This window comes from Silene latifolia, chromosome 8 (assembly GCF_048544455.1).
Source record: "Silene latifolia isolate original U9 population chromosome 8, ASM4854445v1, whole genome shotgun sequence".
Classification (NCBI taxonomy): Eukaryota; Viridiplantae; Streptophyta; class Magnoliopsida; order Caryophyllales; family Caryophyllaceae; genus Silene; species Silene latifolia.
In genome coordinates, this window is record NC_133533.1 from 174,822 (window position 1) to 195,696 (window position 20,875).

At 36.9% G+C, this 20,875-nt stretch overlaps 5 protein-coding genes across 9 annotated transcripts; 2 read left to right on the top strand and 3 right to left on the bottom strand.

Annotated features, from left to right (window-relative positions):
- The first annotated feature begins 5,001 nt into the window (after window positions 1-5,001).
- LOC141595894 (uncharacterized) lies at window positions 5,002-6,543 on the top strand. Its single transcript, XM_074415845.1, has 3 exons — window positions 5,002-5,370; window positions 5,452-5,533; window positions 5,612-6,543. The coding sequence occupies exons 1-3, from the start codon at window positions 5,347-5,349 to the stop codon at window positions 6,316-6,318; spliced, it is 813 nt and encodes a 270-aa protein (XP_074271946.1). The 5' UTR covers window positions 5,002-5,346; the 3' UTR covers window positions 6,319-6,543.
- Window positions 6,544-8,570: 2,027 nt separating this feature from the next.
- Window positions 8,571-11,686, bottom strand: LOC141595895 (microtubule-associated protein 70-5). Of its 3 annotated transcripts, XM_074415847.1 has the most exons (11): window positions 11,447-11,686; window positions 11,205-11,300; window positions 11,019-11,104; window positions 10,858-10,923; window positions 10,602-10,772; window positions 10,168-10,494; window positions 9,939-10,082; window positions 9,783-9,854; window positions 9,174-9,671; window positions 8,937-9,085; window positions 8,571-8,777 (listed from the first exon to the last, which is right to left on the bottom strand). In XM_074415847.1, the coding sequence occupies exons 2-11, from the start codon at window positions 11,296-11,298 to the stop codon at window positions 8,759-8,761; spliced, it is 1,626 nt and encodes a 541-aa protein (XP_074271948.1). In that variant the 5' UTR covers window positions 11,299-11,300; window positions 11,447-11,686; the 3' UTR covers window positions 8,571-8,758. The 3 variants fall into 3 exon arrangements, with proteins under 3 accessions (XP_074271948.1, XP_074271947.1, XP_074271949.1); XM_074415846.1 differs by lacking the exon at window positions 11,447-11,686 and having other exon boundaries at window positions 11,205-11,418; XM_074415848.1 differs by lacking the exon at window positions 11,447-11,686 and having other exon boundaries at window positions 11,019-11,136; window positions 11,205-11,290.
- On the bottom strand, window positions 11,596-13,373 carry LOC141595897 (two-pore potassium channel 1-like). Of its 2 annotated transcripts, XM_074415849.1 has the most exons (3): window positions 13,179-13,373; window positions 12,118-13,029; window positions 11,596-12,027 (listed from the first exon to the last, which is right to left on the bottom strand). In XM_074415849.1, the coding sequence occupies exons 1-3, from the start codon at window positions 13,286-13,288 to the stop codon at window positions 11,877-11,879; spliced, it is 1,173 nt and encodes a 390-aa protein (XP_074271950.1). In that variant the 5' UTR covers window positions 13,289-13,373; the 3' UTR covers window positions 11,596-11,876. The 2 variants fall into 2 exon arrangements, with proteins under 2 accessions (XP_074271950.1, XP_074271951.1); XM_074415850.1 differs by lacking the exon at window positions 13,179-13,373 and having other exon boundaries at window positions 11,676-12,019; window positions 12,118-13,158.
- Window positions 13,374-13,490: 117 nt separating this feature from the next.
- LOC141595898 (uncharacterized) lies at window positions 13,491-20,437 on the top strand. Of its 2 annotated transcripts, XM_074415853.1 has the most exons (9): window positions 13,491-13,679; window positions 14,031-14,385; window positions 18,441-18,813; window positions 19,051-19,314; window positions 19,407-19,533; window positions 19,658-19,689; window positions 19,784-19,896; window positions 20,067-20,152; window positions 20,250-20,437. In XM_074415853.1, the coding sequence occupies exons 3-9, from the start codon at window positions 18,448-18,450 to the stop codon at window positions 20,342-20,344; spliced, it is 1,083 nt and encodes a 360-aa protein (XP_074271954.1). In that variant the 5' UTR covers window positions 13,491-13,679; window positions 14,031-14,385; window positions 18,441-18,447; the 3' UTR covers window positions 20,345-20,437. The 2 variants fall into 2 exon arrangements, with proteins under 2 accessions (XP_074271954.1, XP_074271953.1); XM_074415852.1 differs by lacking the exons at window positions 13,491-13,679; window positions 14,031-14,385 and adding an exon at window positions 17,730-18,038.
- Window positions 14,450-15,250, bottom strand: LOC141595900 (uncharacterized). Its single transcript, XM_074415855.1, has one exon. It carries the CDS (start codon window positions 15,181-15,183, stop codon window positions 14,629-14,631), a length of 555 nt encoding a protein of 184 aa, XP_074271956.1. The 5' UTR covers window positions 15,184-15,250; the 3' UTR covers window positions 14,450-14,628.
- Window positions 20,438-20,875: the final 438 nt, after the last annotated feature.

Below are 20,875 nucleotides of genomic sequence, written 5' to 3' on the forward strand. Positions count from 1 at the left end.
TCGGTCCGATTCCCTTTGGTTTGATTTGGTCATGTGTTAGACCTAGAGGTACTAACGAGTCGAGCCGAGCACGAGCTTGACCTTTACCCACTTCTACTCGTGAAGCAAAATTCGAGCTCAAGCTCACTCAAACTTGAAAAAATTGTGCTTACTGCAAGTTTCGACCTTAAGCCCAAACTCCAGTTGAATTCGAGCTTAACTTGAGCCTATATATAATTGTTAATTTTTTTCTGTTGATATTCTCAATAACATGGCTCAAAGGTCATACTCACTCCTAGTCTGCCTAATGTTCCCCTTTTTTTTTGGCACAAAAATAAGAAAATGAATTTGGACCACACGAAACACCCTACCCCGTATGATTAAGGAAAGAGGGAACAAAACTCAACTAATATGAATAAGGAAATAGGGAACATTAGACAGATTAGCTAGAAGGGAGCATATAATAAATCAATGAAAACAGTTTGTATGGTGTTACAAAGATATAATTATGGTAAGATATTTTTATAAATTAAGAGTAAGGTGTTATCCAATCACTTAAGTTCGTGCCGCTCGCAAGCTTTTCAAGCGAACCAATGTTAGCTCGACTTGACTTGTTTATCTCTCGAGTCGAACTCGTACAAACTAAGCTTTGATCGAGTTGTCTCGTCTCATAATCACCCTAATTAGACAGATGCTCGCCCCTAATTATGAGTTTATAGAAGTGAAATTTTCATAGTCCTCAATTTAAAATAAATGAGGGTTTGAGTAAAAAAATACACTTAATAATAATTGCTTTTAATTCACTTATTTTTACACTCCAAACCATTTGAAAGGTCATTTATGTCATATTAGCCATATTTTTCCCCTCTTTATATCATTTTTTTATTTGAAAAAACAATCTTCTAAGAATTCGTTTAAAAAAAAGAAGTTAAATTATTGGTCTCACTCACAAAGTTATTCTGATACAATTTATAACAACCCGACCCACCACTATGGTAACATACCCTTTTCAAGATTAGATGAACACTATTGAGTTTGTTTTGTCCTCACTTACGCCCAAAAACACAAAGTCGTGTTAATAATATGGTGAGTAGAATCTCTTATAAATATCTTATAAACTATTTAATTTTCTGATATCTTTTGGAATGTTAAAGTCTTAATGGTCAAAAAATTTTAGGGTCAAGAATAAAAGTAAAGTTTGCAATGGATACGATGCGAGCTAGTATTGTGTATAGGTAACAATTGGGAAAAAGTGATGACGTAAGACATGATTAGTAAGAAAGGAGGAAATGGAAGTGAAGAAGAGACAAGTGATGAAGATAGCAATAGATCCTGTAGTTGAGATATATATACAGTATAAGATGCCAAACACGTCTAAACAAAAGAAAATAAAAAGGAAGAAGAGAGGTGGTTGGAGGGAGTCAAGTGTTGACCTCCGTGCTTATTCTTAACCAACCAATACGGGATCGAGTACTCCTACTACTACTTTGTTCCACTCCACATTCTAAAACCCACCGAGTAAATATTGTTTCAATGTGTTTGGAATTTCCATGTCCATGTGCTATACTCCTATTGTGCTAATACCCTTCCTAGCTACTAGCATTGCCCCACTACTACCTCTAACTTTTACCTTGGAACACCCCTTAGGACATCAATAATAGAGGTTTGTTAACAAAAATTTGTGTACTTTTTAGAAGTTTTTTGACAAATCTCTCTATTGCTGGGAATGGGGGTTGAGGTTCATAGATGAGAATGGTTACAATTTTGTATACAGGTTTGTGTTTTTGGTTGTGAGTGATAGTGGACCCCATATAATATACTTTTATGAGGTTTGTCTATATTTAAGAGGTTTATCTATTATTGTATTGAGATTTGTTGTTAGAGAGGTTTGTGTGTTAAGTGATGTGACATTAGACAAACCTCATTTAGGGTTTGTGTATTGCTATTGCCCTTAAGGCATTCACAATAGAGATGAACCTCTAAAGAGGTTTGTCACATGACACATCACCAAATTAACAAACCTCTCTAATAACAAACTCTCATACATAACAATAGACAAATCTTTTCAAGGTTTACGTTACAGGATCCATTTCAAATTATCCATTTTTTTCTATCATATGTTGGGTACATTTTAGGGACCACCACTTGTCATGTCATCCCACAAACCTGTATACAAATTTGTAATTATTCTCATCTATGAAGCTTAACCCTCATTCCCAACAATAGAGAGGTTTGTGAACAAATCTCTAGTAAAATGTACACAAACCTTTGTTGACAAACCTCTATTGTTGATGCCCTTATTGCACAATGTGCCCTCAATTACCCATATAGTCGCTATACAAGGGTTGCTACGTACCTTCTCCTTCCAACTTTCTCTCACTTTCTCTCTTTACCCTTTTATAATCGATTAATTTAGAATATATTGTGTGAGGTCAATGGTAGGTGGATGAAACAATTGACCCGTTTTAAGCTTAAGTTAATTTTGGGGTTTGATTTGGCGGAAAGTTGTGATTCAATTGACCCGTTTTAAGCTTAAGAAATTAAGACGAATATGTCCGTCTTAAATGAGAATTTGTACTCTCCCAAACCAGGCTTATGTAATAAAGTTGTTTCATTTAGGGGTGAGTATAGGTTGAAGACCGCACCGGATTGAACACGGAAAAAATAAATTATGTGGACTGAAAACCGGAGCTAAAACATTCGGTCTTGGAGCAGAAGAAACTCGAAATTTTTGGTGCGATCCAGTATTAGACCGGATTTACCGAAACTAAAATTTGCTTTTAAATTTAAATTCATTAAATCAAATAAACGAGTTATTTGAAACCGAGTTTAACTTAATAAATTGCTATTATTGAGTTTATAATATTTTAAGAAGTGAAATATTATAGTAATCTTTTACGAAGTTTCCAAGATGATTCATAAAAACTATAGATCTCGGTTCATTAAGTTTGGACCGAACCTAAACGAATTAAGTCGAGACCTAAACTTGGCAGGCCCAAGTTTGATTAGTTTTAGTAATGAAAGGAGGATAAGAAGAGAGGAGAGAAGCAAAAAAAAAAAAGAGCAAAGGAAAAGAGCGCATGGGGCGAGTGGTGAATATATGGTATGGGCTGAGGCGAGGTAGTTGGGATGAAAGGAAGCCCAAGTTTGAAAAGGCCGAAAAGAAGAAGAGATGTCGCATATCATCTGTAACTCTGTAAGTAGAGGCAGTTTGTCTGGTTGTGGTATATTGATAAATGAATAATAATGATTGGAAAGAAGCCGAAAAGTAGTGATGAGTGATGACATAACACATGCATAGAATAGACCATAAGGTGTATGTATAGTGTGGTCAAATTTGGAGGCTAATAAGGGAAATGGACATGCATGCATGGTTGGTAGATGAAGGCCAAACAATGAGCTGTATCGAATATTCTTAGACTTAGGTTGGTTGGATTAGCCCACTCCAACCCACCGACGCCACTAATAACTACTCGTAACTAACATTGCCTTCCTTGCCTTGGTTAATCATAAATCAAATAAATCATGCATGCTACTAGCCACCCCATGTGGACCCACCTTACCCCTCTGAACCTTCCTGCCTATCTAGTATCTACTGTATCTATCATTCTTCCTCATTTGGACTACTATTATTATTATTATTATTATTATTATTATTATTATTATTTTACCATTTACCTATGCTTGATTTTGCTGATTCCCCCATGTGACTTTTGTATCTATTTCCTAGGCGTAGGCCACACATTTATTTCCAATGTACCTTAGTTAGTTTCAATTTTACGAGTAATTGTGTTGAGCTCCCTAGGGATCTGTGTTATCTCTTCCCTTTGTGCTTCAATATTGCACCTCCCATCTCAATTCTCAAGTGCTCCCTATTTATGGCATAAGGAGTAGCAAATAACTTAAAGTAGACCCTCCACCATCTACCGGTCGGTAAGATGATTATAGACCTAACTATACAGTTTATAAAGTTAGAAATCTAAAGTAAAAACAACGAGTGTGATTGAAATATTGAAATGGTAATGAAAAATGAGGCGGGTGATTAGAAGAGTTTTAAGCTATTATTAATTAGTTAAATAATATAACATGGGATTATGATTACAGTAAATTATCAATTACACTCACGTTTAATCGACTTTTTTACATTTACTCCCCGTCAATTTTTTTAATAATTTATACCCAAATTATTTACTCGGGTTATATTTTGCACCCAATACCATTTTCAGGCGAAAAAAATAATGAAGTGACGATTTTGACCCCCACGTCTATCATCTCTATTTCTAGTCATACATGAACTCCCCAATTAAACCACGACGCTCACCACCACCACCTCCTAGACCCTCCAAGCCCTACCATAGTACATCACCCACATCACCACCACAGACTCACGGTTGACCATCATCACCATCAACCCACTATTGGACAAAATCGTACGCCTTGGTCACTCACTCACTCTCCCTCGTTTTTTTGGGTGCCTTGTGCGTGGATCTGGTGGTGGCTGGAGGAGTAATTCCGAGCGGTGGAGATGTAGATTTGGTGGTGGATGGTTGAAGGAAGGGAAAACATGCGACGGATGGGCAGTTTGCCGACGACCACCAATGTTGGTGGTGGGCCAAGTCGAGCGTGGTATGACTGGTGGGGGTTGGGACGTGTTCAGGATGAGGGAGGGGGTTGGGTTTGGAAATCAAAAGTGAGAGTAAAATTGTCATAAAATTATTGTTTTACTGAAAAAAAATTGAATTTTGACAAAAATATGACTTGAAAATAATATTGGGTGTAAAATATAACCTGAGCAAATAATTTAGGTGTAAATTATTAAAAAATTTGACGTGTGAGTAAGAGAGAGTATAAGATGGCACAAGGAATAGAGATGGGTTGGCGGGGGCAATGATTTAGCAAGAAAGACAAAGGTTGGCAAGTCTAGTAATAATAATGTCAACGTCTACTAGTACAAGTGTCCATATCTTGTTGGCTGTTAATGCAGTAATTTAAGTAATCAGCTAACCCCACTTAGTACTATTTGGTGCTTGTTTCAATTTAGTCATTGAGAGTGAGCTTAACAATACTGTACTGGTACGGATTAATTAATATTTTAAAAAAGAGAGGAGTGGAGAGATATAGAGAGGGCAGTAACAAAATTGAATTGAAAGTATACTACTACTACTACACCCTCCAGCAGGTGTAGTGTATCCACTCCGCATTTCACACACACATCTCTCTCTCTCTCTCTCTCTCTTTCTTTCTTTCTTTCTCTCTTTCTTTTTTACTTTCTGATATCTCTTTCTTTCTCCATCTCTTATCTCCTGTATGTGTGCATCAGCAGCTTATAAGCTTTAAATTGGAAGACATTTCACACTTGAATGAACCATGACTTGCTCTGGGGAGACTAAGGTATGTATGTATCATCTATATATGATTCACAGCTTCCCATTTTGTATATATATATCATCATCATCATTTGTGCATTTACAGGTGACTACTATCATACTCAAGGTTGATCTTCAGTGCTGTCAATGCTACAAGAAGGTCAAGAGATCCCTTTGCCGTTTCCCACGTCAGTCTCTCTATCTATCTATCTATCTATTTTTTATTATTAACTATTCATTATATTCATTTTAATCAAACCCAACAGAAATCCGCAATCAAGTGTACGATGAGAAGCAGAACACAGTGACCATAACTGTGGTGTGCTGCAGCCCTGAGAGGATCATGGACAAGCTCTGCTCCAAAGCTGGCAAATCCATCAAATCCATTCACATCGTCAAGCCCCCTCCTTCCAAGCCTCCCTCTGATCAGCCCAAGCCCAAACAACCTGCTGCTCCCGCTCCCGCTCCTGCTCCTGCTCCTGAGCCTGAGAAACCCAAGCCCAAACCTACTCCTGCCCCTGAAGCTAAACCTCCTGCTGCTGATCCTAAGCCCCCTGCTCCTGCTCCTGACGACAAACCAGCAATGAAGAAGAATGGTTCCAAAAACGGCTCTAAAAACGGATCCAAATCCGAACAAGCTCCTGCTCCTGCTCCTGCTCCTAAGCCATCAGCTAATGAAGCACCCAAACCAGCTGCCCCAGCACCAGCTCCGGCTCCAGCTCCAGCTCCAGCTCCGGCTCCTAAGCCAATTGAGCCGGCACAATTAACAGAGCCAATGGTCCAATGGGTACCTGGTTACCCGCCTGGGCCACCCCCACAGGTGTACCCTGTATCAGTATACTGTGATGGTGGATACCCAGGTGGGCCTGGTTACTACCATTCATACGGGCGTCCCCCATGCCCGCCCGGTTATTACGGCAATCGCTGTGATTACTTCAGTGAGGAGAATCCTTCTGCATGTTCCATCATGTGACAATGAGACAACTTACCCCCATCATCATGCGCTTCTTCCTCTTTCTGTTTCTTCATTATTAAATCCTTTATTATTTCCTTATTTTAACTTTTTTCAAAAAATAAATAATAGCAGTACAATTTCCATTGTTATTTTGGTTATTATACCATACGTATGTTATAGAGAATACTGTGTATACATACAGTATATATAAATGCAGTAATTAATTAATTAGTGCGCAATAAATTTAATATTCATGTTAACCAACAACCTGAAATATCATCTAGTGTTGTGCTTTTGTTTCAGTTGACACTCTGTCATGCGCCTTGCCGTCATTTTGTAGCACTCCTGAAATGGCAAATGTGTGAATGCGTCTTGATGTTTTTGTACGTAGACAATAAACAGTGGTTAGGCGTCAAAATTGACAAGATCAGACTGGTTTTAGAAAACGGCCAATAGACCTATTATCACAATTCACAAAAATGAGTGGTTTTAGAAAACAAGCGAAAGAGGAAGGGCGGCGAGGCTAAACGTACAGGCAGCATATCATAATCATATCTACCACTTTATAGATAAAGCCATAAAAGTAGAGATGAGAAAAGCGGGCAGCATTAATAATTGCAAGTCATTTTCGTCCAAGGTGGTAATAGGAAATATATTAGGTAGCAAATTGCAAATTGTGCAACACACCAAATAAGCAACTTCTGGAAGTATCGTTTTGGAAATGAATCCCACGGGGATTTGGTGTAAGTATGTATCATTTATCATTCATCACACTTAAGTCTTAACCAACTAACACACATTGCCTTTTACGTCTTCAATCCATCTTTTATTGCAACCAAGGTTGGTTGGTGCTGGATTTGACCTCTTCAGGATACGCTACTTTTACATCTAAACTAACTAACCATTTTTCATTCTCACTGTATCAATTTTTCTATAATTCCCAAAACAAACACACAACTTAATCAATGCTCATCTTCAACGCCTAAACAAGACGACAATCTTTTCTCATTTTACCATCCTGAATAACCACTTCATTTGTTAGTATATATACGACTACACGTACTACTATAGCAGTTTAACCAACGACTGCAAGCCTACTGTATTGAATATTGATGCAGCAACTCCACATCCAAACTTATGGCATTCGCCTCCTACTTCAGATATCACCTACTCATGAACAACTTCCTTCAATATTTTAAAGTATTGTCACATTTTATTTATCGTTATCTACATTTTCATTTCTCGTTTTCAAAATATTTTTTCTTAATAGCAGCTCGCTCAAGTTGACATATGAAATAAATTAATATAGAAGAAGCTGCACAATGTCAACGGCCTGTGGGGGGAGAAGTGCAGGAGTTAATCAAAGCTAGAAAGGTTCAACAATCAACATCAACTGGCCGTGTTTCTGACTTGTTGAACATATAATCAACTGTAAACGTGCAAGCCCGCACACGACTGAATTGGCTTTTCAGCTAAGTAAAATGTTAAACTAACTAAGATTAATATAGATAGATAGTGGTATGCACGTAATGCCGCCTTCAACTAGAAAATACCGACGAGTATATATTAAGTGTTGTGGGTAGCTGTTCCTGATTCAATTATACATACATTTCAACCACAAAAGTCAGCATGGGAAACTGCATATCTCATGTATTTCCCACCAAATCACCAAATAACTCTCGCCGCAAGCAGGAATTCGGAGACATGAGGTCCTGCAACGCAAAGGTACATCCAGATCATGATCCTGCATTGTCCAAAGACGCCAACCTGCTTACCCCTCCACTCCCCCCTCCGACTATGACCACCAATGATACCGTTTCCAAACCAACAACTGTAAAGATTGTTGTCACAAAAAAACAGTTAAAGGTATTGCTAAAGAATGTCAAGGAGCTGGAAGCTACAGGAACTTGTGTGCGTTTTGCTGACACTTTCTGGGACCAAAATCCTAGCCCTCGCTGCAGGTGGCGCCCATCTCTAGATACCATTTCTGAATAGACTTCTTTCTTGTATATACTATAATATTCATTCATTAGGCCTACTTAGGGGTTGCTTTTGTGACCTTTTTTGAGTACTGCATTAGATGAATCAGATGCTACCCAATTTTCGTCCAACCCTTGTGCATTTTAGTATTTTACAAACTAATTCATGTAAAGGTTGTTCAGAAAATGAGAGGTGTTCTTTTTTTTATGGAAAACATGCCCGTCTAGTAGTCCATAAATGAAATACTTGTATGATTATTTTCAAGAAAAATGGAATGAGAAAAAACTGTGTAGCAGCGTATAAAATCATGACTTGAATGTCCGATGATAACCTCCATGTTGTAACCTAAAAATATTGTAATATACACAGTACCGTAATCCAGAAACCACCTCAGTTACATGTAAAGACTGATAATTCATATAAATATCCAGTATCAGTGTCATTGAGCTGATGAGATCAGAAAATTTTCCCAACACCTTTAAGAGGATTTTGTAACCCTGCAAAAAAAAAAAAAGAAGAGAAAAATAATCGAAAGATATCCCTTTAAGTAATGACATTAGTTTGTAATTACGATATGCGGAGTAATTTTTACTATGGTCATAATGTTAGGGAGAACGGTGTCGTAGAGTATTGAGAAAATGGTGAATCTAGAATACCTCCTGAGGAAACCTTTCCTCCAAATTTTTTGGGTGTCCTCTTGTTCAGGTGATACTGTCACCCTGTGCCCAACTGAAGTTTCTTTCTTCCCCTTTCTTGCTTCCACTTGTATGGATTTGGAGAGTGCGTCAACCTTCCTCTGGAGGATCTGGGCAAGTAGTTTCAGATGTCAGTTTTACTTCACAAAGCAAGGGAAACATAACGGCCACAACCATTCTGAAAAAAAAAAAATGTACCGTTATTTCATCATCTTTGAGACTTAATTCATCATCCTTTGCCTGACAAATCTTCCTTAAACTTATGAATTCCTTCTGAAGCCTGTCATACAGAAACCCTGAAACCATATCATCACTGTATTCTTTGGTTTCTGAACTCTCAAAACCTGCAGTATTAGTGTCGTTTGACATTTCAGCATTCTTGTCCGTACTTGCCGTCAACTCTGAGTTTTCTTCCCCACAGTGATCTGCTCTGCCCTTTTTGGACGGCCATAAGCTTGTTTTTGTTTTACTCTCTCCGTAAACACAATTACCCACCAAAGTATGGTGAAGGGGGGAGGATCTGTTGCTGATTGATGATCCTCTTGGTTGTGATGAAGATCTTTTTCTCGGACCTGTATGCTTTGATAGAAATCCTAGATTCTGATAGGGTTTAGGGGATGTTGTGGTGCCCAAATGGTGCAAATTATCATGCTTTAAGCCATCCTCTAAAATTTTAAGCCTCAGTTTGAATTTATCCTGAGGTTAAAGTTGAGTCAGAAAACCTTGGCTATTCTGGCATTAGAATTAAAAAAAAAAGGGGAACAAGGAAAGGTTGTTTGTAAAATGCAAGGACAATGAGACAGAAACCTTAAGCTGTGCTTCTGCCTTAGCTGTTCTTTCAGTGACAGATAGCTTGTCTTTGAAACGCTGCATCTCCGCCTAAGACTTGAAATATCATTTCTGATGCAAATGGTACTTGATTTTGTATTCTGAAGATGCAAAAATGGCAGTGAAGCAGCATACCTGTAACACTTTTCGCTCTTCCAGCCATTGCCTCACTGGCATGACCTTGTTTTCATCTTTCCACTCATTAGCCACAACAGCTGCCACTCTATTTGCTGACACTTTCGCCCTTGCGAGCTCCCTCTCCAGAACCCTCTTCTCGTCCTTAAAACAAGCACAATTAAATTTCATATTAATCAGAGAATAGACATATATAGGGTGTTGTAAATGTGAAGAGTTAAGATGATACATTAAGCTCAGAGATTTGACGCTTGTAGTCACGGACAGTATTAGCAGAAGCAGCACCAGAAAGAAGAGCTTCCTCAAGCTGCTGGATAGTTAGGCCTAGTTTTTCAACTTGTACAACCTTTTGACGGTTGGTCTTTTCAAGTAATCTATTCTCCTCGACACAGATTTGAAGCTGTCTTCTCAAATCAAAGTTGTGGTTCTGTACATCCTCAACAGCTAAAGCTCTTTCAAGGGCACTCCTCAAGATTTTCTCAGTTTCAAGCAATGCAGCTTCTTTGGACTTGGTAAGACGATCTAAAGTTTTGTTGTCCTCTATCAAAGATGCAATCTGCAGAAGGGATGGAAGTGAATTTACAATTTACAATTTTCTCAGTTTCAAGCAATTTGCAAGCTGTAAATGGATCTTTTCAAGTGTTTTGAAATCCAAAAGGTTACCTGGGTTTGGTACATTTTGATGTGAGCTTCAAGAGGAGCGACAATGGCTTCAATAGGTGGAGGATCGTCATCCTTGAGGGTGGTATGTAGCCTTGTAAGGGCTGCTTCAGCAGCAAACTGGGCCGCCAATGCATCTTTTTTCTCATCCGTTAGTTTCTTCATCTCCCAATTCTGCATTCCAATCGCACACACACAATCACTACATTATCAAGCCTAAAAAAATAATGCATTTAGTAAGTAGGACTACTGTATATACCTTGTGGTGGAGAAGACGCTCTGAAATTTCGAGTTTTTCATCCAATTTGTCATGTTGGGATTTGAGCTGTCAAAGTAGAGGGTTGTGCAGCTTTATTTGATGATATATATGACATGCATTGTTGTTATTGAATGCATAATATTTTTGTTGGAGGGAAGTACCTGTTGTAGCGCTTTCTCCTTGAGCGTTTCAGTTACTCGTAAAGCCTTGATCTCACTTTGTGCAGCAGCTAATTCATTCTCTCTTTCTGACATCAAATAAGGTTGGTAGGTAGCTTCTCTTAACAATGCAACAGTTAGTTATGTTTACAGGCCAAACAAATTGAAAGACAAGGATCAGAAACAAACCTTGAACACAATTTTGCAAACGAGTGAGGTCGAAGACGAGAGGGTGTGGTTGAAGGGGAGAGACAGAAGAGAGTTCCTCATTTAAGTCTTGCATGCCTAGCATTATATATAGTTAAAAGATGGAATAATAAGGAAGACATACATGGATTATATAGTGTACTCCGTAGTAGTTAAGAAGAGGAAAGAGGATTAGAAGTAACATAAAACAATGCTTAAAAGGAATGAAGCGCAAAGAGAGGAACCTGCTTTAATTTTAATTCATTCTTCAACATCTTAAGCCATCTAATCCGCCACTACTCCTGCACTGCTCCCTCTTACTTTTCATACTAACATATCACAAATACCCTTACTATTCTTGGGCATATCCATTTCAGGAAAGTTGGTGTACGTATTTTCTTTAACAATTTACAAACATTATTATTATTATTATTATATTGTTCAACCACTAATTGCTCATATGCAATAAAATTATGTGTTTAAAACTGAAATTCATATGATAAATATGAAATTGATCTAAACCCGAACTACAAACATGGTAGTAAGAATTAATTCAGAGTTCAGACCATATATCCCCTACTTATCAAGTTATCATCATAGAAAAAGACATGAGCTGCCGTACAGTTGCTACTACTCGTACAGTTAGTTGTACATAATTTCATCGATTATAAAGAGCTAAATTTCCGTTGATTCTAGGACATCAGCTGCCGTCAAGGTTCCTGATTCATCAACATCTAAATTTCTGAAACACTCCATTACAAGATTAACATCCTCAACATTTATCTTCTCCATCTCTTTTAGCTTGTGTAGAATGAACTCTGCAACACTACACAATTAACACATTATGGGGTTCCAACATGTTAAATCCAAGGCGACCAGCGAATGAAACAAAGTTAATGATGACGAATTGAGTTACCTGACTACGTGATCATTATCAAGATCAGCTGCTTCGATGTCAGCCAAGGTAAGTTTTCGGCTGAGCACCCGTTTCAGGATAGACCTTCTTCTACTCTCTGTGTAAAATTCAGTGAGATAGAAAAAGAACTGAGCTAAACATAGTGTGCTGCTCAATATCCAAAACACTGCAAATATCCGTCCTCCTCTAGTCACAAAGCTGGCATCCCCATAGCCTAGTGTGGTGATTGTAGCGCAAACACAGTAGAAAGCGTCTATGAGCCTCATATGTTCGTGCAAGGTTAAGAAGAATGTTCCGAAAGTGATGAGCAGTATGAGAAAAAGTAAGGCCATCAACAGCTTGTACTTGGTCTTATTGGTTTCCACTTCCTTGAGTATCTGGGCAGGGGTAGCTTTGTGGCGTAGAAGTAAAGCCTTAGCCATAAGGGCTTCATGCTTTTCAACAAAGTAGTCAGCAGCCTGACTAAGGATCATACCCACAATGGCCATGCCAGTAAAGACAAAGAAGCAAGATAGCAACTTGGCCAAAGTGGTAGCAGGAACGAGATCTCCGTAGCCAACAGTGGTCATGGTGACAATACAGAAATAAAGGGCGTCAACAACATCAGTGGTTTTCTTTCCGTCGAGCTGAGCTCTGACGAGAACAAAGCAAATGGTGCCGACACCAAGATACAAGGACAAAACCAGGAAAACATGTAGAAAGGCAGGTTTATTATTATATGATGACAGATCATGAGGAGGAGTAAAATGAAGAGGATTAGAGTGTGTGGAGGGTGTAGTTTTGACACGCCGGAATCGTATCCTGCTTAGGGACTTGTTTTCTTCATTAGATTTGATACTATCTTCCTTATTAGAACCTCTAATAAGGAGTGGTTTTTGGGCTTCATCATAATTGGCCATCAATATCATGCACCTAATTTAATTGGCCATCAATATCATGCGGCATATCTCAATTCCATCATCATCATCATCATATAATTATAATGTATGTGGATCATCAAAATATTATTACACAATTAACAATATGATTAAAATGAAAACAAAGTTAGACACGAAATGTACCATAGACTTTGCAATGAATGAATCACACTAATTGGGAATTTGGATAATGAAAAGAGTCTGCAATCAACAATATGATTAGAATGAATTAAAATTAAAAACCTAAGAAACATGAAATGTGCCTTAGATTTAGCAATTGACTCACAATAACGACAACTACTTAAGGATCGCTATTTAATTAATTAATTAAATTGTCCTCATTTTACTCAACTCATTTAAGAACTACTTAAGGATCGCTATTTAATTGCCTTGTTTTAGTATATTCCAAAAACAGATAAATACTATATATCAACTCTGATTTCCAGGTATGAAATTATTATTGTTTGGGTTTCAACTTAATTCCATTTGAATATCCTTTTACTTTTCTCTGGTTTTATAATTTTGATTCGATTTGAAATAATTATTCAATATAATAATTGGAATGAAAAGAATAAGAAATATTGAATTTAGGATATTTGGTCAAGAAAAGAAGCAGAGAGCTTGCTTACCTTCCTAGTTCATCCGGTATGTATGTATGTATGTATGTATGTATGTATGTATGTATGTATGTATGTTTATATGTCTGCAACTCTCATTTTATATCCAAACATGCTGCTGCTGCTGCTGCTGCTGCTATTGATTTTTGGAATCTAAATGCTATGTTTGAAGTAAACAGGAATATTGATTTTCGGTGTTGAGCTTCAAGTCCAACATCTTGTTTCATCTTCCTTATCAACTTCTCTCAATCCTGTTATTCATTCATATCTTCCACCTACTGTTAACCCATATTCATCATCTTCAATATCAAGTTTGATCTTCTTCTTCCTCACAACTATCTGCCTCATATTCTGATGCTAAAACAATTTCATCTTACAGAAGCAGCAGCTCCTGATTCTATACTTCAGAAACAGGTTCAGCAACAGTCAAGGCCTGCAATGCCATTTGATATTTGATGTGTGGTCAGGCTATGATAGGAAGTGGTTCAGGAAACAAACATGGCTGCAATCATTTTTTAAATCTGAGCTGAAAGAAATTGAACCACCTTCATGAGCGCGACAGTATTGCTAATTAGAGAGAGACATGTAACTAAATATTTGTAGATATCTTACGGAGTACTACATAATACATATCCCGACTTTCGGATGAGATGGATCATTTCAAGATATTTGTAAGCTTAGCTCGTATTCAATCTTGAGTTTCCTTGTGTTGGGCATTGACCAATCTTCAACAGGTATTCTCTTCCTGTTGTTACTAGTTTAACATACATTACTGTTAGTGTTGCTGTAGTCAACTATCTGATTTTCCTATGTAATTAATTTAGCATTATATCTGGATTTGATTGTATATATTGCATACATTAAAGATTACATTATAACATGTGAAATGCTCATAAGTCATACCAATCTAACTGGCTTACAAAATATTGTTAAATAATACAAAATCCATAAAACCATAGCTTACAGCATTAGATAATTTAATAAGCATACTGATAGTCAAAATCGGAGAGGCCAACCATGGCGGAAAGCACTTGGGAGCCGATATAGAAGGTGCCTCCTATGATGACCAATACCAGAATTGCAGAAATGGGGTTCTTAAGCAACTCATAAATTGGCTGAAACACTGAATACAGTACACCAGTGCTGACTGTCAGTGCATACAGACCATATCTTCTTACATTCTCCCAGAATTCTTCCATCAGTGGGCCTTCCGGACCCAAAGCCCATGCTTTGTCATGGCCCAGCCCCATCAGTATGGCCACAAACCCGATTGAAGCACCTCCTGTCACCAACAACCTTCTACCCATACCCATACCCTTGTCATTTTTCACCACTAGTTGAGTTGATGATGATTGTGACTTAACCCCGGCATCGGCATGCTCATGGTATTCAAGTTTTGCGAATGTCGTCGGGTTTAAGTTTCTAGGACGGTAAGGAATGAACAAGGGTGATTTATGAAGGTTGGTTTGTATGGCGGAAATATGGTATGAAGGTTGGGTTTTAATGAGACTAGAGTTCATCATCATCATCATACTCTAAATAAATTGTGTCTAAACTTTGGTCATATCAAGATTACCTTATCTTCTTCTCCTGCTATCTCTCCCTCTCTTCCATATATGCTATACATTCCATGGTTCAATGTTTTGGCAGTTTGGGCCATATCATGAATTTAGGCCCATGCCTTCAACAATCGCGTCCACTAGTCCAACATCAAAATCCCATCCCACTGGGTTGAGTTATATCAAATAGAGTTAGCATTGGGTCCGCACGCTAAAAATGGCCCGGCCCAGGCACGGATATTTGGCTGGCCGTGTCATGCCGTAACTAGCCCACTCACTCAAACCCTGCCACGGCTCACTCCTGGCACGCTCAGTTTCGTTCTCAGGCAGTGCCTGGTCCATGGGCTAATCGTGCCTGACACGTTGGCTGGCCCAATAGACTTAGTATTTTTTAGGGTTTAGGGTTTTAGGGTATGATAATAAGACTTTGAAAACTTTCTATTTTAGTTTTTGAATTAAATCTCCATTCTTAAGATAGATGACTGAAAAAAAAGCTATTCTAGACTAAAATGGAGACAGTTAAAGTCGAATCTTGAACTCTAGAACAATGACAGAAGAAGTTTTTAATAAAAAAGATAAAGAAAGACGGGGAAGACGGCTTTAGTAATTCACCATCCTTCCTTATTTCTGAATTTTTTTTACTTTTGAGAGAAATTTCTCAATCCCATCTCACTTTTTTTATATGGTAAAGAAAGTATGTTAATCGAAATCAACTTATGCCATCCTTGTGGATGAGAACGGTAAAAGAAAGACAAAGACTTTCAAATTAACATAGTAGAACCAAGATAATAAGGGTAAAAATAAGACTCTCAAACGAAAGTTGGAAACTTTAAAACCCCAATAAAAGAAGAAAAACAAGAATTAATCCGGAAACGTAAGAGAAAAAATAGATCTAGAACCAAACAAACCCAAAAATAAGAGCGGAATACTTATAAAATACTCAAAAGAATGAGAAAGCTAAAGGATGAAGTACCAGCAGTTCAGCAAAGCATATAGATTGCTTTCAGGTCACACTGATCCCAAAATCTCATTGAAGACGGCACGTATCCGTCACTTTCTCTCATAAATGACCTAAATAGAGGAGAGAGAGAAGCACATGAGAGTGCCCCCACCTTGTCCCCTCTATCCGTTTTGTGAATGACATTACCCGTCACTTGTTCCGACCCGTCTTCAGCAAAACTAACTGTACACTGATGGTTAATGACTTAGGCCCTGTTCTTTTAGACTTAATTTCAGTTCTAATCAGTTCAGTTCAGTTCAGCTCAGTTCAGCTCCTTTCAGTCCAGTTCAGTTCAGTTCAGCTCAATTCAGTTCAGTTCAGTTCAGTTCAGTTTATTTCAACATTACTATTATTATTATTCTTATTGATATTCTTAGTATTATTTTTATATTAATGTATTTACTATTGTTATTATTATTATTATATTATTATTATTATTATTTTTATATTTATTATATTACTATTATATTTATTAATAATTAATTCGTAATGTTTATATTATTATATTTATATTTAATACATTTATTATTATTATTATTATTATTATTATATTTATTATTTTATTAATATATTTATTATTAATAATATTATTCATAACATATTTATTATTATTATTATTGTATTTAATATTATTATATTAATAAGTTATTATTTAATATTTATTATTTTATTAATATAATCATTATTAATATTATTAATCACATATTTATTATTATTATTATTATTAATATTATTATTATATTTAATATTATTATGTTAATAAGTTATTATATTAGACCTATTATTATTATATTTATTTTTTAGTTATTATTATTAATATATTATATTATTTTTAATAATGTTATCATTTATATTACTAATATATTATTATTATTACTTTATTTATTATTATATTAATATTTTATTTTTTATATATCTTATTAGATTATTATTATTATTATTAATGAATAATATTATAATATTTATTATTATTAATATTAATAATAATAATAATATAATCTTTTTATTATTATTTCAGTTCAGTTCAGTTCAGTTCAGATCAGTTCAGTTCAGTTCAATTCAGTTCAGCTCCATTAAGTTCAGTTCCGTTCAGTTCAGCTCCATTAAGTTCAGTTCAGTTCAGTTCAGTTCAGACAATTTCAGTCCAAAAGAACAGGGCCTTAGGCTATTCAAGATCACAAAATCTCATTGAAGACGGCACGTATCCGTCACTTTGGAGTGACGGATACCGTTTCCTCTCACAAATGACCCAAATAGAGGAGAGAGGGAAGCACATGGGGGTGCCCCTACCTTATCCCCCCTATTCGTTTTGTGAGTTACATTATCCGTCACTTGCTCCGACCCGTTTTCAGCAAGACTAACTGATTCAAGATTTCAAGCCTTTTTGAAGCATCACTTCCCGTTAATGACTTTGGGTTAAAATAATCAAAACATGAAACTAAAACTCAAAAAATGTTTTAGAAAACTTTATGACTTCTTGATTTATATTTTAAGATAAATGACTAAATATAGCTCTTCTGAATTAAAATAAAGAGCAAATAAAATCGAATCTTAATCGGGGTAAAATCAAGAACCTAGATTGAAGAATTTTTTTGAAAAAAGTGATGCAAGAAAAAACTAAAAAGTGAATAGAAGTTCTCTAAAAAGCAAAAAATAACAGCGGAATCCTATCGGCTTTTTCATGCGAAATCTTTTATTTGCATATAAAAAGCGGTACATTCAAAACCGCTGAAACCTTTGTGTATCTGCTTGCAATCCCTTCATCCCACGGAGTGATAATTATTTTAAAAAAAAAAATATAGTTAGTTCAACAATCAACAAAAGCAAGGTAATTCTTGGCCTTTATTTGAATTTTTATTTTTAATAAGGGCATCCATGGATTTATACTGCTTCGTATTTTTCAAATTTCTCGATACTAATGATCTCTTATGATTTTTGGTCATTGTTGTTCATGTTCTATGATATTACTGGTTTTAGTTTTAAAAAGTTATCGGCTTTATCTTAATTTATTAGCTAGATGTAAGCAAAACAATTTGTTTGCCGTTAATATAGGGTAGGAGTTTTGATTTACCTGCTGATTAATTGATTGAATTTCGCTGATTTAAGGATGAAATTAGGTTTAATTTTCTGATTTGCATATAAATTTTGATGTTTCTCTGAATTGTGAGTTGCATGTTTGTACTTTAGAGTCATAGATTTGACAATCTGAATCCCTTTCCCTTGTAATTAGAACGACAATGGATTCGGCCACAGCAAAGAAAAAATTCCAACACCTGAACAACATCACAACCACCCTTGACTTCAATTCCCTGGATAACGGTTCGAGTCAAGTTTCGCAACAAGATGACCCCCTTTACCTTCAGCGCGTGGTAATGTCAGATGTGGCTCTGTTAAAAATGGTGAAGCATACGAGCTCAAATAACTGCAAACCAATGGAGGTGTTATTTGAGGAGGTGCAAAAGGGTCGTAAAGAATTGGGGGGGTTGTTCAAAGGGAAGGTTTGTGGGGATGCTATACTTGTCATGGATGCATTTGTTTTGCCTCTTGATGACAATCTTGATTTTCACTCTAATTTGCTGGATTACTTCGAGACTCGGCTTCAGGTTTGTCTTATATTTCATCCTTCTTATTATTACTGAATTTACAAATTACATACCAAGGTGAACAGCTGATACGAGGCTTAATGGCCCGTGTTTAATAACATGATGGAAAACTGCAACTGTGGCTTTTCTATGGTATACTTCATTAATTAGCGTGTCCATCTTTGTGATCCCTACAGTAGATGAATTCATTAATTAGGTCTCTTCCTAAACAAATATGAGTCCTTTTTTCTTGTACAGACAGGAGGGTTGGAAGATGTGGTTGGCTGGTATCGTACTAGTACTATTGGCGGCTACCCCACTAAGACCGACCTCTCCACACAAGTGCACATCCAAAAGTTGAAGGATCCGTCTTTTGCTCTTGTTATTGACGGGGGCACCACCATTGACATTCTCAAAGCGCGTGTTCAAGCTTTCAGGACATATCCAGAAGGCTATACTCCCATGAATCGCAAAAGAAATAGGCCTGAGTTGATTTTCAAAGTGTTCCCATTCCTGGAAAAGGTTCCTCCACACTCCCTATTACCTTGTCCTCTGCCTTTAACTTGTGTATATATGTTTTGCCATGACATTTAGGTTTCTTTTCTCTGTGACAGCGCTACCGCTTACCCGTCACGTACTTCAAGAGTTCATTGGATAACAACGATGCTTGGGAAATTTTCTGGAATCATCTCATCTCCACTCCGAAAACACCGGGCAAGACTATTGGTCTGGAAGTTTCAGGTGGTAATTCTTGGTCCATGTCAATTTTTTTTTTGAATGTAACTTGGTCCATGTCATTTTAGAAACATGTGTATCTTGCCATCCTTGCGTTATTAGGCTAACATGTTTTCCGGTCTTTGTGTAGAAAACAAGGAAAACTTGGGAGGTCCGGATGAGGTATTCCTTCCAACTTCGTACCCACTTGTGTTTTGTTTCTTTAAGGCTGTCGACGTTACAACTTATAGCTCACATGGCTCTTTTTTTTTTGAAGAAAAATAAAATTATGTGTCAAGTTCTTGTGAAAAGAGAGCTTACCAAACAATATAGCTCACCTATGAAAGCTATAGAGGGACTGTACAGCAAATTGGTGAAAGATGTTGGCAGGTACATTACATATACATATACATATACATATACATATACATATACATATACATATACATATACTGATGTCTGCTATGTTTGGCGTGGATTTTGATTTTGTCTCTTGTTATCTCGTTATTTTTTGTCAATTTGTTTGGTTTTGATATGATGTGGTTGAATTGGATTTGTAGTTCTGAAAGCGGAAGCAGGATTCGTTCAATTCAGAAATCGGTCTTCTTTGCACCCCTGACCCAGGATGAAGCTAAGAAGCTGGCAGGTTTCATCAATACTCGCTCTTTGCTGAAACTTTATTTTAGTCCCTGTATATACTTTAGGGGCTCACGTTTTCATGTTTTCCTGACGATTTGATGCAGATCATGAGTATGTGGAATCTCTAAGGGAAGTGCCTTGGGACTACTATCGAATGATAAATAGTTGTCCACCATATGGACAAGCATATGCACATTAGGCCTTATCTTTGTTTTGGCAGTTGTGCTTTGACTGTATGGACGACTGTATCCCTCTAAAAAAAAAAAATTATGGACGACTGTAATTATTATTGTTACCGAGTTTCTTTTGCACATTTGTGTGTGTTCCGGGTGTAATTCCAGAGCAAGTATAGTTACCACCCGTGGCTTGTTGAATGATGTCTTGAGTTGGATTCTCCCTTGGTCTTAATCGTTCCTCTCGGCCTCTCCTGCAACAATGAACGAACTGAGGGCTTGGCTTTGTGCCAAGCGTACCCACTCCGACGCCCAAGTCAGTAAACTTAGATGTATAAGTTGTATGCTAATTGGCTAGGAATATATTGTAGAGAGATAAGGAAGATTATACCAGATGAATAGTGTATTTAGGTCAAGTTGTGCGTTTCTGGATTGGATCCCTTCCTCAATGAAGGTTGAGGAGTATTTATAGACTTCACCTTTTGTCACGTAGTGGCCAAGTGGCCAAGTGGCTAGCGGTGGAAAGATCGATCTACCCCTCGGCCGAGGGACCTATG